Source organism: Aethalodelphis obliquidens, unplaced genomic scaffold (assembly GCF_003676395.1).
Source record: "Aethalodelphis obliquidens isolate GAN/ISIS:26980383/991018 unplaced genomic scaffold, ASM367639v1 scaffold7, whole genome shotgun sequence".
Classification (NCBI taxonomy): domain Eukaryota; kingdom Metazoa; phylum Chordata; class Mammalia; order Artiodactyla; family Delphinidae; genus Aethalodelphis; species Aethalodelphis obliquidens.
The window spans coordinates 69,289,179-69,304,693 of record NW_020837951.1 but is presented as its reverse complement, the minus strand read 5'-3'; the positions used below and the strand labels follow the sequence as shown (position 1 = coordinate 69,304,693).

The window sequence follows — 15,515 nt, the reverse complement described above, 5'->3', positions numbered from 1 at the left end:
AACCCTACTCTGTGCCCCGGAAGAATAACCTTTCACAACTGCATCATCAGACTCCCTTGTCCTCTGGCTTTTAGTTGGCTTCATCCAATGGGAGACACCGGCAGGAGATCACAGGGTGCAAACAGAGGTGAGAGCATGTAATCCCCAGACACCCTCCTGCAGGACTGCCCCAGGTGGTCTGCATCCCTCTTTTGAAGGGCCTTGCTCCCCTTAGGAGCTTCTTATGACACAGAAGCTCTCTCTTATTCTCCTAACTGCTCCCTTCCCTTACCTCTTCAGGCTGAGGGACATTAACCATTCTTAGATGACTCACCATTGCTTGTGAATTTCCTTTAATCTTGACAACACACCTTTAAGCAGTCCCTTTATTAAACTCTCAATTACTCTCTCTGAATTTCCTGCGAAGACCCTGATCAACACATCATCTAAATGAAAAGTGTGAGTAATATCCAACTGCAGGTCATACATTTCAATTCCTGTATGTACATGCACATGTACGACTGCTTCAAGCTTGGGAGGAGTATAGACTTTTCAGAATGGACCTAAGAATCATGCACTTGTGAGGAAAGAATTTCATGCTTTCTCAGAAGACACCCTATTCCGGTAAAAGCTGATACACGTCAAGAGATAAGTACACATCTACACGAAGACTAACCCAGGAATGAAAATTTGTCTACTTGTCAAGCTCTTCAGAGAATTAAGGATTATCAAATAATTCCAGCCCTGAGAGTAGTTTAAATGAAAGTAAAATACCACGAATGCAAAACCCCAAGAGGACTTTGAACTCTAAGGTTATTCTGGGATACAGGAGGAACTTTGGATAACTGATGGCTTTTTTCTTCCTTGGACTTACTATTAACCGCAGGGGAGGTCCTAGACTCTGAAGAGCCTTCAGGTAGGAAGTGGGGACGATCAGGAGAAAGAAAAAGGGAACAAGTCCTTAAGGCTTGTTCTGGACATCAGGAGAAAAGAAAAGGTGGACTCTGTCTAAGTTGTACCGTTCAGTTTTCTCTAATGAAAGGAGGCAGGAATTTGGGACAGGAGCTTTGTCTAGCAAGAAGTACTACTATATACTTGGCTGAATTCCTCAGGAATCTCCATGTGGGATGAAACCAAGGATAAAAACTTCTAACATTACAGGCTACTGAGATTATGACTGAGAAGATAAAGATGACATTTCTTGTGTTTATCGAACTTAATTTTGAGAAATTAAATTTTTACATCCATGAACATTCAGGGTAGATTTGGGACAGAATAAGGTAATAGATGCATGCTTGGGAAAGTGTTGGCTACTACTGAATTAGAACAACTAGGTATAATTAGAATAATTTTTTAAAATGTCAAGGTCCTGTACACTTTATATCAAAGCTGGAAAAAAAAATTGAACGACCATAAAAGTTAATCTATTTTTTAAAAGCATTAATGTATAGCTCTCAAATACTGGTACCACCATTTCTTTAGGAAGAATATATTTCTAATGATGAAACTACCCAGGAAATTTCTGAAGATTCTAATGATCTTTTCAGTTATCTTATATAAATAAGCTAAAGAACAATTTGAATCAGTGACTTAAAGTCTCACTGAAAATTTGTCTTGTAGAATAAATTTAACTTTTGAGATGAATTTAAATTTTTCAGTGAAAATGGTTGTTTAAACTAGTTCTCCAGTTTATTTTTACTTGAGTCTAACATTTTTCAGTGTGTTTTTGAACACCATACTACCTCAAGCAGTCCCTATAAGACACATAGAAAATAAGTATTTAAGATTAAAGTAAGCTATAATATGTGTTCATCACAAAAGAGCACAATTAATCAGTTAAAATTACTAAAAAAATGCTAGCTTCCCTGACACAAAATAGGAGTCACCTGGTAAAACGGAAGGAGCAGTGAGTGACAACAGTTTGAGATAGCAAGAACCAGGAATGGAAAGATCCACGTCCTTTTCATCACCCTCCTCATCTTCATCTAGGTCATCAGGAATTTGGATTTCTGGTCTTACCTGAAATGATAGAGAAGGCGATACTAAAATATTATGTAAAATCTTTTCCTTTAAAAAATTTAGACTCATTGCTCTACAATGCCAAAAGACCATTAAAATTAATTTTAAAAATCTATTCATTTTCGGATTAACTAAATGGTAAACTCTAATCATCTTATTAGATACACTCCCAGATCCATGTAAAGAACTAATGGTAATATAGTAAGAAAATCACCATAAACCAGCCTAAGCAATGATTACTATAGAAAACTAATAAAATTTTATACCATCTGACAATAAAATGCAAACACACATTCAATATATTGAACTTCTGTAGTTTATAATTAAATATTTGCCTGTCTGAATACATGTTTTAAAAATTTGTGATTTCAGCCATATTTCTATGACAAAGCTTAAAATCTTCTAGTAGAATATACATAGTAGAGATCAGGAAGACACAGAATGCTGTAGCTGACTTTTTTTTTTAGACTTAGCAGTTTGTTGCTATGGAATATAAAAACACTAAAATCTGCAGTTGGTAGCTATACTTTATAGTGTCTAATTTGCCATTTGAAGATTTTGTGGTTACTCTGTGATTAGTTAGGTTTATTTGAACCAAAAATTAAAAATGTAAAAAGATTACCACTATTGTAGTTTCCACAAGCTGTAACTGTCAAGCAATTAATTAAATTTTTAATACTTTCAATGACACACCATGATAATGCCCACATGGAGATAATTAAGCATTAGGGGAGGAAATCAAAATATATAAATGTGGTTGCTATAACCATAAAGTGCCAGAACCCAGTCATTACCATTAGCCTGTCTCCCGGAGTTATTTTTAGAAATAATTAACAATTCCTGCAGACTGCCTTTTTCATAAGTCCCCAAAGCACTGTTCCGTTTAGGAACTGCACTGAGTTAGGATTCTTGCAGGGGGATAAAAGCAAACAGAGATAAAATACTTCTCACGTATAATAACCTCAACTCCGATGAAGCCTTTCAATCATAACTAGCGTTCTTTTCAGTAGTGAAGAAGTGAAAGCAACCACCACCAAGCACTTTCCAAGACAAGATTTAATTCTGATTCAGTCTTGAGGATCTAATTCTCAGAGGACTGAGCCAGTCATAATTACAGAGACAACAATGACGCATGCTCCGCAGAGGGCATGCCTGCATTTGTTGATATCAGCGCACACCAGAGGAACCCTGGCACCTTTGCAATCCTTTTGGTTCTGACAAGCAGGGTTTTCTGAGTGTCTCTGGTCTGTGTATATACTTGGAATTTGCCACATTTGGTATCATCAAGAGGTATCTTAGAGATTTTAACTAGTCCTAGTTGCCTAAAAAGTTTCAAAAAAAGGAGTTGGTTCTGGGTCTGTTTACCTTGCTTCCTGACTTTTTACACATCATAGTACAAATTGAAAATAATATTTGAACAGCATATGGGGGGAAACAGACAACAATGCTTACAGCTGGAGGCTACATGAATAACACCAGATACTGCACCAGAGCATCAGAGCACTGGGAAGCTCTGCTACATGTCACATTCACAAGTGATAGGAGACTCGGGGAGGTGGAAGCCAGCGGTAAACACTTAAGCTAATATGAAAACTCATAGGGATGGTGAGGATGTGGAGAAATCAGAACGCTCACACACTGTCCGTGGGAAGGTAAAACGGTGCAGCCCCTTTGGAAAACGGTTTGGCAGTTTCTCAAAAAGCGAAATGCAGAGTTACTGTATGGCCCAGCAATTCCACTCCCAGGTATATGACCAAGAGAAGTGAAAACAAATGATCACACAAAACTTGCAGACGAATGTGAATACATTAGTTGTAACAGCAAAAATGGAAGCAACTCAAATATCCATGAGCATATAAACAAAATACGGCACACCTACACGATGGAATATTATTCAATCATAAAAAGGTATGAAGTGCAGATATGTGTTCCACATGAATGAACTTTGGAAACATTATGCTAAGTGAAGGAAGCCAGTCACGAAAGATCACATGCTATATGATTTCATTATAGGAAAGGTTCAGGACAGGTAAATTTACAGAGACAGAAAGTAGATTAAAGGTTGTTTAGCGCTGGGGGGAAAGAAAGGGGTAATGGGGATTGATTGCTAATAAGACGATCTAAAATTAGATTGTGGCAGCTCTGTGATTAGTTGCACAGTTCTCTGAATACACTAAAACCACTTGAATTGCATGCTCTAAATGGGTGAATTGTATGGAATGCAGATTATATCTCAGTAAAGTTATTTAAAAAGAAAGGAAGGAGGAAGGGAGGAAGGGAGGCGATAGGAAAGAGAGGAAAGGGGAGGGGAGAGTGTGGGTTGGAGGAGGGGCAGCAGAAGAGGCAGCAGCACAAGCGGAAGCATAGGAAATAGAGGCGGAAGCTGCCACGACCTTCAGAGGGACCTCAGCTGGTGGATGAACTAGGCCAAGTGACCAATGCTCCCAATTCCAGAATTATGTAGTATAAAAGGAATCTGATTTTTGCACACATTTTAGCCTATCCAGTTTAACTGCTCAATGAGTCACAGCACACAGGCCATCAATATTTCCGACAGCCACTAAAGAAGACCTACTAGGTTGGGGATTTTAAAAAAAAAGATCCGTTCATCCATCTTAAGTTGTCTAATTTTGCATTCACATAACTGCACCCCTATATTAATTTATCTGCTGTGCGATAAACAACATATGTCTGCATCTTACATACACATATATGTTAACAAAGACACTAAAGATGTACTGTAATTTATTTTATTTTATTTTATTTATTTATTTTTGGCTGCATTGGGTCTTTGTTGCTGCTCATGGGCTTTCTCTAGTTGCAGTGAGTGGGGGCTACTCTTCGTTGTAGTGCGTGGACTTCTCATTGCCATGGTTTCTCTTGCTGCAGAGCACGGGCTCTAGGCACGTGGGCTTCAGTAGTTGTGGCTCACGGGCTCTAGAGCGCAGGCTCAGTAGTTGTGGCGCAGGGGCTTAAGTTGCTCCACGGTATGTGGGATCTTCCAGGACCAGGGCTAGAACCCATGTCCCTGCGTTGGCAGGCAGATTCTTAACCACTGCACTGCCAGGGAAGCCCCAATGTACTGTAATTTAAGTATAGATGATATACTCTGCCTACTTATAATGGTAGGATTACACCTTCAATTTTGTTTCTTCAAAGGTGAGCTGATTCTCTGAACTAAGTAGCACTTATTGTTAGACTTTGGTTTCATGGCATTTCCCTACTCCTCTGTTCATCTCTTAAAGAAGTATTTGTTCCAGCTTCCCTATACTAGTCTCAGTCTTTTCCCTTTGTTTGTATGCAACAAGTGAATAAGATCAACGTAAGTACAACTAAGGAAAATCAAGGGAAGTCATATGAAAAAATACTTGTTAAAATTATAAAATGTTGCTAACTATATTACATTAGCTACTCAAACATCCAGGAAAAAACTGTCTATTTAGAACACACACACACACACACGCACATACGCACACCAACTACACGCTTCCAATTATAGCTAAGCTTTGTTGAAGAAACTTAAAGGGAGAGCCAAATATAAAATGATAAATTACTTTTAAAATCTGCTTTAAGTTGAATATTGGAAAGCTTATCCTACAAAATGCCTTACTTACTACATTTTCTGAGCCAGATAACCTTTCAACCACGTTTCTGTGTGTGCAACCTAAGAAAATCCAGGAGTTTGTGCATAAACAGAGGATTTATTTGGAACTCGTTAAGTATCTGCATAAATTCATTTAAGAAGAGAAACAGCTTCTGATGAAATCAATAACATTCACTTAAATCAAAGCGGAACAGGTTACACCACATTAATACCAACCCAGGGTGCATAATAAGTTCTTTTATATTACTCGCTTCTCAAATTAACTCCAGAAATCAACAACACTATCTTAAGAGCTCTATAATAAAAAGTTTAATTTTTAAGCAGCCAAGCATTTTTTAAAGAACCCAAGTCAGAGAGAAGAGTCAACCTAAATGTTCATCAATTACTGACTGTTTTACCAGAAAAACCATTCTTTATAGTTTTTTTGGTTTGTTTTTCTGTTTTGTTTCATTTTGGGGGTGTCAGGGGGTACTAAAGAAGGCAAAGGAGAAGGATAAATAGCTAAAAAGACAAAGAAATACAAACTAAAAGGGAAAAATCATTCATGTCTATTTTTTAACACTGAAATCAACAGGTCCTCAAAGAAGCCCCCCCGAAATTTTTTGACCAACTTTAGACTTGCATGTTTCAAGTGATTAACAATAGTATTTTTACAAACCAACAAACACATGGATTCATTCACCGGCCTTATTTCCGTAGTGTAGTGGTTATCACGTTCACCTCACACATGGTTTCATTCAACATTCCCAGCTCATAAGACAGCCTAGCACTTAGTATACGTCCAATAAATAATCACTAAACCAATGCAAGTGTTAAGTGTCCATCATCAACGATCCCACAAAACTTCCTAATAACAAACCAGTGACAAGAAAGATGAGTTAATGAATCTGCTATTCAAATCCCTGGATCACATGATATCTCATTCAGCTCTACTCTCCATTGATATTTTCCATCTTACCTTAGGTGGTACTGTTTCGTTTAACCCTAAATATTCCTTCTGATGTCTGTCACTCCTTTAATGCCTTCTGTTTACCAGCCTGTTAGCTTTCTTTCAACAAGTTTCACAGTTTAAGTTGATGCAGCAATGAACAAGAAATCTTTCTTTGATAAATTTAAAGGTGTACTTACAAAAGTAGTTGAATTATAATCCGCAAAAGTCACCATGTGGATAGTATCTTTTAAAAAAATTCTCTTTTTAAAAAAAAATTTCTACTTGAAATTCACTGTATGTTCTGTGAAAAGATTATTTCACAAGTTTCCACAAGTAGAAAAAGACAACCTGTACACCTTCCACTGGAAAGGTATACAAGTAGCCTTCAGTTTTGTGAGTAAACCAAACTGCCCCTGGTGCAGAATGAGTAAACTCTGACAACAAGGAGGAATCTTAGATTTTACACTAGAGAAGTCCCTACCTGGCAGAGACTTTTGAAACAGTTGAAAGTATGCTTTTGTAGAAAGTGAGCCACAGTTTCACATCACTGCCACTATCTACAAAACAGAGGTGGGATCTGGGGTTGCACCCTTAGCCTTCAGGGACTTGTTTGGAATATGAACATACTGACCATTTTCTGGACTTTTAGTTCTTAGATATTCAAACAGCCAAACTGAAAATCAGTAATTAATAAAAAGAAGAAGAACAATGCATGGTGTGGTCTTGGAAGTAATGATTCTCCATGCGGAGGAAGGTCCTCTATATCAGAAACTGGGGGTTGAAATGGGGTGGACTCTTTTAAACCATATGTCCTCTCGTCTTAATCTCAGTTAAGAATATCCACGGTAGTGAACCTCTGTTACATATGAGAGGGAATCACATCCTAGATGCGGGTTAGGGCAGAAAAAAGGTTGAAAAGCATGGCTAAAATCAGTCTCAGAGACTTCCTTTACAGCTCTTCACGCTCTGCTAGTGAAAACCCAAGCATATATAGTACATCACTACCCTTTATGTTGGAAGGTATAAAGAGCTATTTATGGTTATTCAGGGATCAGAGGATATAGAAGCGTTAGATTAAGAAAGTATCTAATATTTGACTGCGTACAGCACTTAGCTGAGTAATAACTCTAACAAAGACAACCAGAAACTAAACATAACCCTCAAGTAGGATAAAATAGAAACATAACATTATTTAAAGAGGTAGAGACTAAACAGTCAAGAGTGTATGGGAGTTATTTAATAAAAGCTATCATTCCAGCTGGAATGTTTCAGTAATAATAGCTAAAAATAAAGGTAATCATTATGTTGTAATCTAAATTACCAATTGCTTATTTAAAATAATATAGGGACTTCCCTGGTGGTCTAGTGGTTAAGACTCTGCACTCCCAGTGCAGGGGGTCAGGGTTCAATCCCTGGTCAGGGAACTAGATCCTGCATGCATGTCAAAACTAAGAACCCACGTGCTGCTACAAAGATCCCGCACGTGGCAATGAAGATCCCACGTGCCTCAACTAACACCCAGTGCAGCCAAAAAATATATATGTATGTATATATATAAAATAAGAAAAAGTATCTTTCCAGATAGTGTAGGTAATCTATTGGTAGGAGTTTACATACCAAATTTACATGTAATTTTTTCCTTTTTCTTTACCTTTCTCTCTCTTTTTTTCAAAAGCTCTGGGTATTGCTAGTCACCATGGTGTAGTCTGAAATCCCATCTTTTTAAATTTTACGAGTCATAGGACATCTTTTGTTAAGCCTTCCTGTTTGTGATAACTGCACAACAAGCTGGCCGATCTGTCTTCGAGTTCTCAGTGACACGGGAAATCCTGCCTCACTTAGGATTTGGTTTTACAAGAGCCCATCTTCAGTCCCTCCAATTCAATTCAATGAACAGAAGTTTGGTTACTACTGGCATCTAGTCTCTGCATAAGCTCAACCCAGAAGAAAAAGTCAACTCATTTTAATGCCTGAGGATCCCAAGAAATTCACAATAAAACTTGCCACTTCACCTCAAGGACAGATTCTGGGTAATGTTACACATAACTTCTTCTAAAACAATGTCTTCCTTACACTCTAAAGGCATTAAATAACCATTTGTATGCCTTTGAATTACAGTAACACTAAATGTGAAATCATACACTTAGGGACTTCCCTCGTGGTGCAGTGGTTAAGTATCTGCCTGCCAATGCAGAGGACACGGGTTCGAGCCCTGGTGCAGGAAGATCCCACGTGCTGTGGAGCAACTAAGGCCATGCGCCACAACTACTGAGCCTGCACTCTATAGCCCGCAAGCCACAACTACTGAGCCCTCGTGCCTAGAGCCTGTGCTCTGCCACAAGAGAAACCGCCACGATGAGAAGCCCCGTGCACTGTAACGAAGAGTAGCCCACGCTCGCCACAACTAGAGAAAGCCTGCGCACAGCAATAAAGACTCAATGCAGCCATTAAATAAATAAATAAATATTTTTTAAAAAGAAAGAAATCATACACTTAACTCCTTAATATAACCTGATAATTTAAAGCTGGTTATACTAGGTAGGTAGTAGAAAAGGTTGTATGTTTTTAGTCTAGTCTAAAAACTAAGATAATGTCTCACAGTGTGTTAACCCTTAAAAGAGAGTGATACTTTCTTCATCCAGTTCTCTGGGACTAACCTATATATCATTTCAAAGTAAACAAATAAATAGCAGATTTTTTTCCGACGGCACTTCAATTCTGTATCACAAATAAAGATCTCTGGTTGCTCAGGTGGTAGAAAACCTTACTCTGAGCAGGCCATGCTTGGATGTGAAGTTCAAGATGGCGCACTAACTGGGTAAGTTGGTTCCTATAGTGACACAGACCTTGCCCTGGGCACAGGGCAATGCAGTCATACACCAAGTCACCTTATAGAGATTTCATTTTCACCTTCCATCTGCTTCATTCATTATCTGTGAAGTCTAAGACCTCTATAGTCTACTACAGATTAAACAAATTATAAATATAAATTCTTATCTTTTATGGACAACATATCTAGAGTTACAGGTAAGAATTCCCTAAGCAGGGGATATAAGTAAAGTTATAAAACGTAGCAGTAAAGAGATACCGGTAAGAAAGCAGAAAAACCTACCTGTTCAGGCAGATGAAGAATGGTGTGCTCCCTGGCACCGAAGTGTGACAGAGATTTATATGCAGCATTTGCTACAACTGGGTCCTAGATAGAGTAAAAGTAAGATAAACAAAAGAAACAACATATATTAAACATCAACTCTGGAGGCAGAAAGAAAATCTTCCCTGACCAACCTCAAAGTTCTATAGTCAGTGCTTTGGAAATGGTATTCAAGCCTTGCTTAGTACGTCCCAATTAAAAATAGAGAGAAAACAGCACTGGACAGAGGCATCAGAAAAACCACATTTCTATCCTAGCTGGGACATTAAACATAAAATAACTCCTAATTGCTCAAGTCCCCATGAGGTGGTATGGTTTAGCGGAAGGAGTACGAGGGTATAGAGTTTGATAGGCCTGGAAGTGGACTCTGAGTCTCCGGCTACTCCCTGGGAAAGCTGGTCTTCTGGAATCTAAGCTTTTTCACTCATGAGCCAGGTGGAACATCACCAACACCCTCTGCTCTATACTCCTTGATTGGAAATGACATTCGAAAAATGGAGAGTATACACGCTACTGTATATAAAATAGGTAACTAATAAGGACCTACTGTACAGCACAGGGAACTCTACTCAGTACTCTGTAAGGGCCTATATGGGAAAAGAATCTAAAAAAGAGTGGATATATGTATATGTATAACTGATTCACTTTGCTGTACACCTGAAACTAACACAACATTGTAAATCAGCTATACTCCAATAAAAATTTTTTAAAAACCAAAAACAAACAAAAAATGGAGCGGACTTTTTGTTTGATGTGCTTATCGGTGGGGGAGGGGCAAAGCAGGAAAGAGGAAGGAACTTTAAAAGGAGAGACAATGGCAACAGTCCCTCTTCATATCTGTCAGTGTCACAAAGTAACAAGTGCATTTTGTGGTGAAAATGTATTAACTGGCATAAATTAAGAATAAGTTTTAAAACCTAAATTTATTAATAGTCACAATTCTTTTAAAACCAAGAAGGCATCATTTCAAGGGAGTTATATTTTTATCCTAAGAGTCTTATTTCACAGTTCTTTCCCCAGTTTGGTTGTGTTTCGCTGACGCCCTTGTGACAGTACCTTGTTTTGAGTGTGGTTCCAGAGGAAGCTGAGGACTTGAACTTTAAAATTCTGAAAAATCAACAAACAACAGAATAAAATTTTAAGACAAAGATAAAATTGAGAGCAAACAATCTAAAGTAGCAAATGTAGAAATTAAATCACTTAAAAAATTATACCACTAGCAACTGACTTAATCTGTACTTATCCGTCATTCATAAAATGAAAATACTCAGAAACAGACTCATCATCTAAACATATGGATATGTTAAACAAGGTGATATTTTAAGATTATTGAATTTAGAAACCTAACCATTTCTTACTGATCTCTCAAGTCTTAGTACAAATGTCACTCTCCTTTTTCATGCCTCTATTCCTAACCCCCTACCCAGAAGAGAGCTCTCCCTTCTCTAGGCGGCCATACGGCACATGGCACAATTTAGCATCTAACGTGATTATCTGTGTATGTGGTCAACTCCCTACTAGCTTGTACACTCCTTAAAGCGGTGGCTGTCTTTCTCATTTCAAAGGCCAGTACATAAAGAATATAAAGCCCAGTTCCTCAAATGACAAATATTTAATAACTCATTGAGCATAAAAAGCCATTTATCTTCCAACACTCAATGTCTTCTTAATTTCAGCCACATCTAACTTCTTGCCCTGCTAATCGTATGAGGTTCTTCTATACCTCCTTGTGTTTGCATATTCTCTTAAAAACGTCAATGAAAAGCAACATTTTATTAATTCTTCACGATCCTAGTCTAATAGCACCGACTAAATAAGGTTTCCTTAGATTTCTCCTAAGAATGTTTGTCACTTCCACCACCACACTCTCGTAGCCCTTTGAGTAACTGTGCTCATCAAATGTTATTATAATTATTATTGCTTATGTCTATATCTTTTACCAGCTTTTGAGCTTTCAGAAGGCAGGGACTAAGAACATGGTATAATGGAAAAATATAGCCTTGGAGCTAGAAAGTCCTGGGTTTAGAAAACAGCTTTCACTTAGAAACTACAGTGTTGGTTCAGTTACTTGTCTTGCATGTAGCAGATACTCAATAAATATTTGTTTAATGAATGGATAGACCTCTTAAAACCTCAGATTCTTTTGCTATAAAATGAAAAATAATAACTTCCTATCAGATATTAGAATTAATTGATATAAAGTAACTGGAAGAGCACTGGGGAATATAATAACTACTTAAAATAGTGTCTATTATTGTTTATTAGTATCTCTAAGGCCTAGCACAGTTCTAATAAATATATTCTGAGTCAATGAATGAATGATCAAGCACTTTGCAAAGCAATTCAGAAAATATACAAATTGAAACATGGACTCTATTTTCAACAAGCTTATATGTTAATGGAGAAAATATATGTATACATATACCTGTAGTATAAAATAGAAATAAATGTTCTTAAGACAGTATAGATAAAGAACTTCGGGAGCAATAGACTCCTGTTGAAGAAAAATTCTCAAAGGATGAGATAACTTAAACCAATTCTTTATTTCCTAAAATAGACTTTAAAATTAGAGGTGAAAAAGAAGGTAATACTAGACAGAGAGAACAACATGAACAAAGGAAAAGCAATGGAAAAATTTGGAAGCGGAGAAGGAATCTACAATGGTTTGGTTTTCCTGGAGTGCAGGAGGCGGAAAAGCAGAATGAGGCCAATTCTAAGAGACCTTATTGGCTCCATATAAAGAAACTGGACTTCACTTTTGGTAAACACAAGGCATTTGAGGTGACTAGGGATAGCAACGACCTAAGAAATGTTTTGGGAAAACTATATTCAACTCGGGCTTACATACAAACAAACTCTAAGCACTTAATAGAAAACAAATTATTTAAACACACACAGGAAGAGACAGGAGGAGGGAGGGAGAAAGGAAGGGAGGGAGGGAGAAAGTGGGGGAGGCGGGGAGGAAGGGAGAGACAGAGCGACAGACGGGAGAGGGGTTTCCCTACGTTTCTTTACTTCTGCTGCCAGGTGGGCTCTGATCACTGAAGTAATCTCCCTACTAGGAGGAAACTGATGGATGAAATGGTCCCCAAGCCATCTATCTGAATAACAGAGGAATCCTAATGTTATTATAAGCATGAAGATAAACCAAAATAAAATGTCACTGAAAAGGAATGTAAAATTTGAAGGAAAAAAAAATCGTCCAAAAGACAACTTACAGCTTACCAATGTAAGCAAACATAAAAAACACACAAGCCACTTCATAAATTCAATGTAAGAAAAACTGAAAGTACAAGCAATACAAAGGTATATGAGTTCAGCCCTTGAAGACAGAAAATAAATATACGTATCACTGCATACAAAGTCCTTATTTTGTGTTTTAGTATGGGCTCCTTATCAGTAGCCTGGCAGATTTTCTGACAACATGGGGTATGTATCCACGAACAGTGGCCATAAAAAAGACTGTTGGTGAACTATATACTCTAGGAGTCTCGAATTGATTCCTTTTTTAATATCCCAAAACAAAAGCCCAAATGTGAGAATAAACTCACAATATCCTGTATTGGTTCATTCATTCATTCAACAACTAGGTTCTGAATATACATTATGTACCATGCTAGGTATTGTGTCCTTGGTAAGGACAAATTTGATTTTATTCACTGTGTAGCAATTAGAATGATTAGAAGTACTATCCTACAATCCTGTCTTCTCATGTGATCTAAAACAAGTAAGGGACTATTCTTGGAATCTTACAGAGGGCCAGTTTATCAAAGTCTGTGAAGCACTAAATCAAACTAAAGGTTCACCAAGACTTCAAGTGGAAATCAATTGAGGCTCTTTGAAGGAAAAGTCAATAAAAAGGTGAGCTTGAAAGGGGATATGGCTACAAAAGTGGAGATATAAATAAATCTGCCACCCTCTCATTTCATTCAAAGAAGAGATAACAGAGAAAATGTTAAACAGAAGTACGTGAATCTTACAGCAAAACATCTTCCACCAAGTGTTTCAATTCATTACGATGACAAACATTGCCTAGTTCATAAAATTATTTTCCTCTCCTAGGACAGGTTGATTTTACAATCGTCTTCATTGAAGAGTATACATGAAAAGCAAAGCTATATATAGAAAATGTAAACTAATAAACTAACACGTAAAAAATCAAATCTCTATGCCTAAGCTAGAAAAAACCCACAAATGACACTATGTCTATACTACTCAGAAGTCTGCCCTGCCCTACTAAAGCCTTTGTAACACTTTTTAGAATTTAAAACACCAACAAAATGCATTTAAACTGTTGGCCTCGTGAATTCTATTATTTTAAGAAACACTATTTTAACATATGGGCTTTAAAAAATCTTGACTATACTTTCATAATAAAAACTTGGCATCCTTCACGTAAATAAATCTCAAAGACAGAGGACTGATAAGGGTGGATATCCTCCTACTCCTAGGAGTCCATAAAGATATCAACATGTTCACAGAACAAAAAGTGCTAAATGATTTTTGGAAAACAAAAGATACGAATATTTTTTCCCAAAAGTTATGATAAAGCACATGTCTTCCCAATGTAGAAACAGACAATTTATTGAGCTCTGAATGCATACCTCATATTCAGCTGTATTGACTGTTAAGGAAGGAACCAGAGAAAACAGTTCACTGAGGGTCTTCAAAATGAGAGGTCTCATGTCACAACTCAGCTTTGGGGAGAGAGCATTCCAAGTGGAGCGAATACAAACCACCTGTGAAGCAAATACAAAAGTCAATGCCTAACAAAATCCCAGCTCATATGATGCCGTTAGTAAAGAGTACTGTCTTTCATTATAAGGAAACTTAAGAACAAGAACACTCCTAGCAGTTAAGATCTGATAAATCATCACCCCTCAAAAGAAATTATTTAAACTAATATAAACTGTTGTTGAAGAAGATCCAGCCTGCCTCACACTACTGCTTTTTTTACTTTATTTTGGTTAACCAAAGAAGCAAAGCTTTGTCGCTCTCCCTCACGCACAAATACACACAAAATTCACTCCAGGTTAGCTACAAACATTGTTGAATAGCCATTCTCTGAAACCAAGAAGGGTGAGATAATGCTAGAACATTTCTAAATCCAGGTATTCACAGTTCTCATAGTTTTCTAGTCTTGCTGAAACTGTATCACCACTCAGAAAATTGGGATGTTAGCATACATAAATCAAACACTCTCAAATCATCTTACAAACTTCTAAATGAGGTAGGTGAATAATTTTATTATTTAAAATAATAACTTAAAACTTTGTTTAAAAAGTCATTTCAGATTTTTAAGAGGCTGTTACATGCTAAAATAAAACTAACAAAAATGTTATTGTTAGCTTGACCCAATTCCCTTAAACCAAGTATTCTTAAGCCATTTCAAGATCTGTTTTTAAGGATATTCAAATATCTTCTTAAGTTCAATTCCAACTACAATGGATGATTTCTTCACTTACAGATATTTGATTAAAATTTTAAAACTCAGGCAGGAAGAGTGGCAGCACAGATCAATCAGATAGAGTTTAACAAGGATTAATCTTTGTAAACCACTACAATCTCTTCTCTTAAGCTTCAATTAACACACACAATTTATCTTCATCTACAAACATAAATTATTTAGGAAACACTACATGAGTTGACAAGTGAAAAGATGTCAAAGATAAATGAATAATATATACTTAAAGACACAGATTAAGGAGAGACTCAAAGAAGACAGCAGAAAGAGTATCTCAGAAACCTTGGATTCAGTGCTTTTGCTCTTATTTTCCACCTTCCATGAAACAGCAGAAAAATGTTCTTTGACTTGAGATCCACTACAAATT

At 37.0% G+C, this 15,515-nt stretch overlaps 1 protein-coding gene across 5 annotated transcripts in view; it reads right to left on the bottom strand.

Annotated features, from left to right (window-relative positions):
- FOCAD (focadhesin) overlaps positions 1-15,515 on the bottom strand; it is a 311,434-nt gene that overhangs the window by 108,227 nt on the left and 187,692 nt on the right. For all 5 annotated transcript variants that reach the window (XM_027105950.1, XM_027105949.1, XM_027105948.1 and 2 more), the window contains 4 exons: positions 14,289-14,423; positions 10,741-10,791; positions 9,646-9,729; positions 1,866-1,998 (listed from right to left, as the gene is read on the bottom strand). In XM_027105950.1, the coding sequence (XP_026961751.1) occupies positions 1,866-1,998; positions 9,646-9,729; positions 10,741-10,791; positions 14,289-14,423 (403 nt within the window). The remainder of the gene's footprint in view (positions 1-1,865; positions 1,999-9,645; positions 9,730-10,740; positions 10,792-14,288; positions 14,424-15,515) is intronic.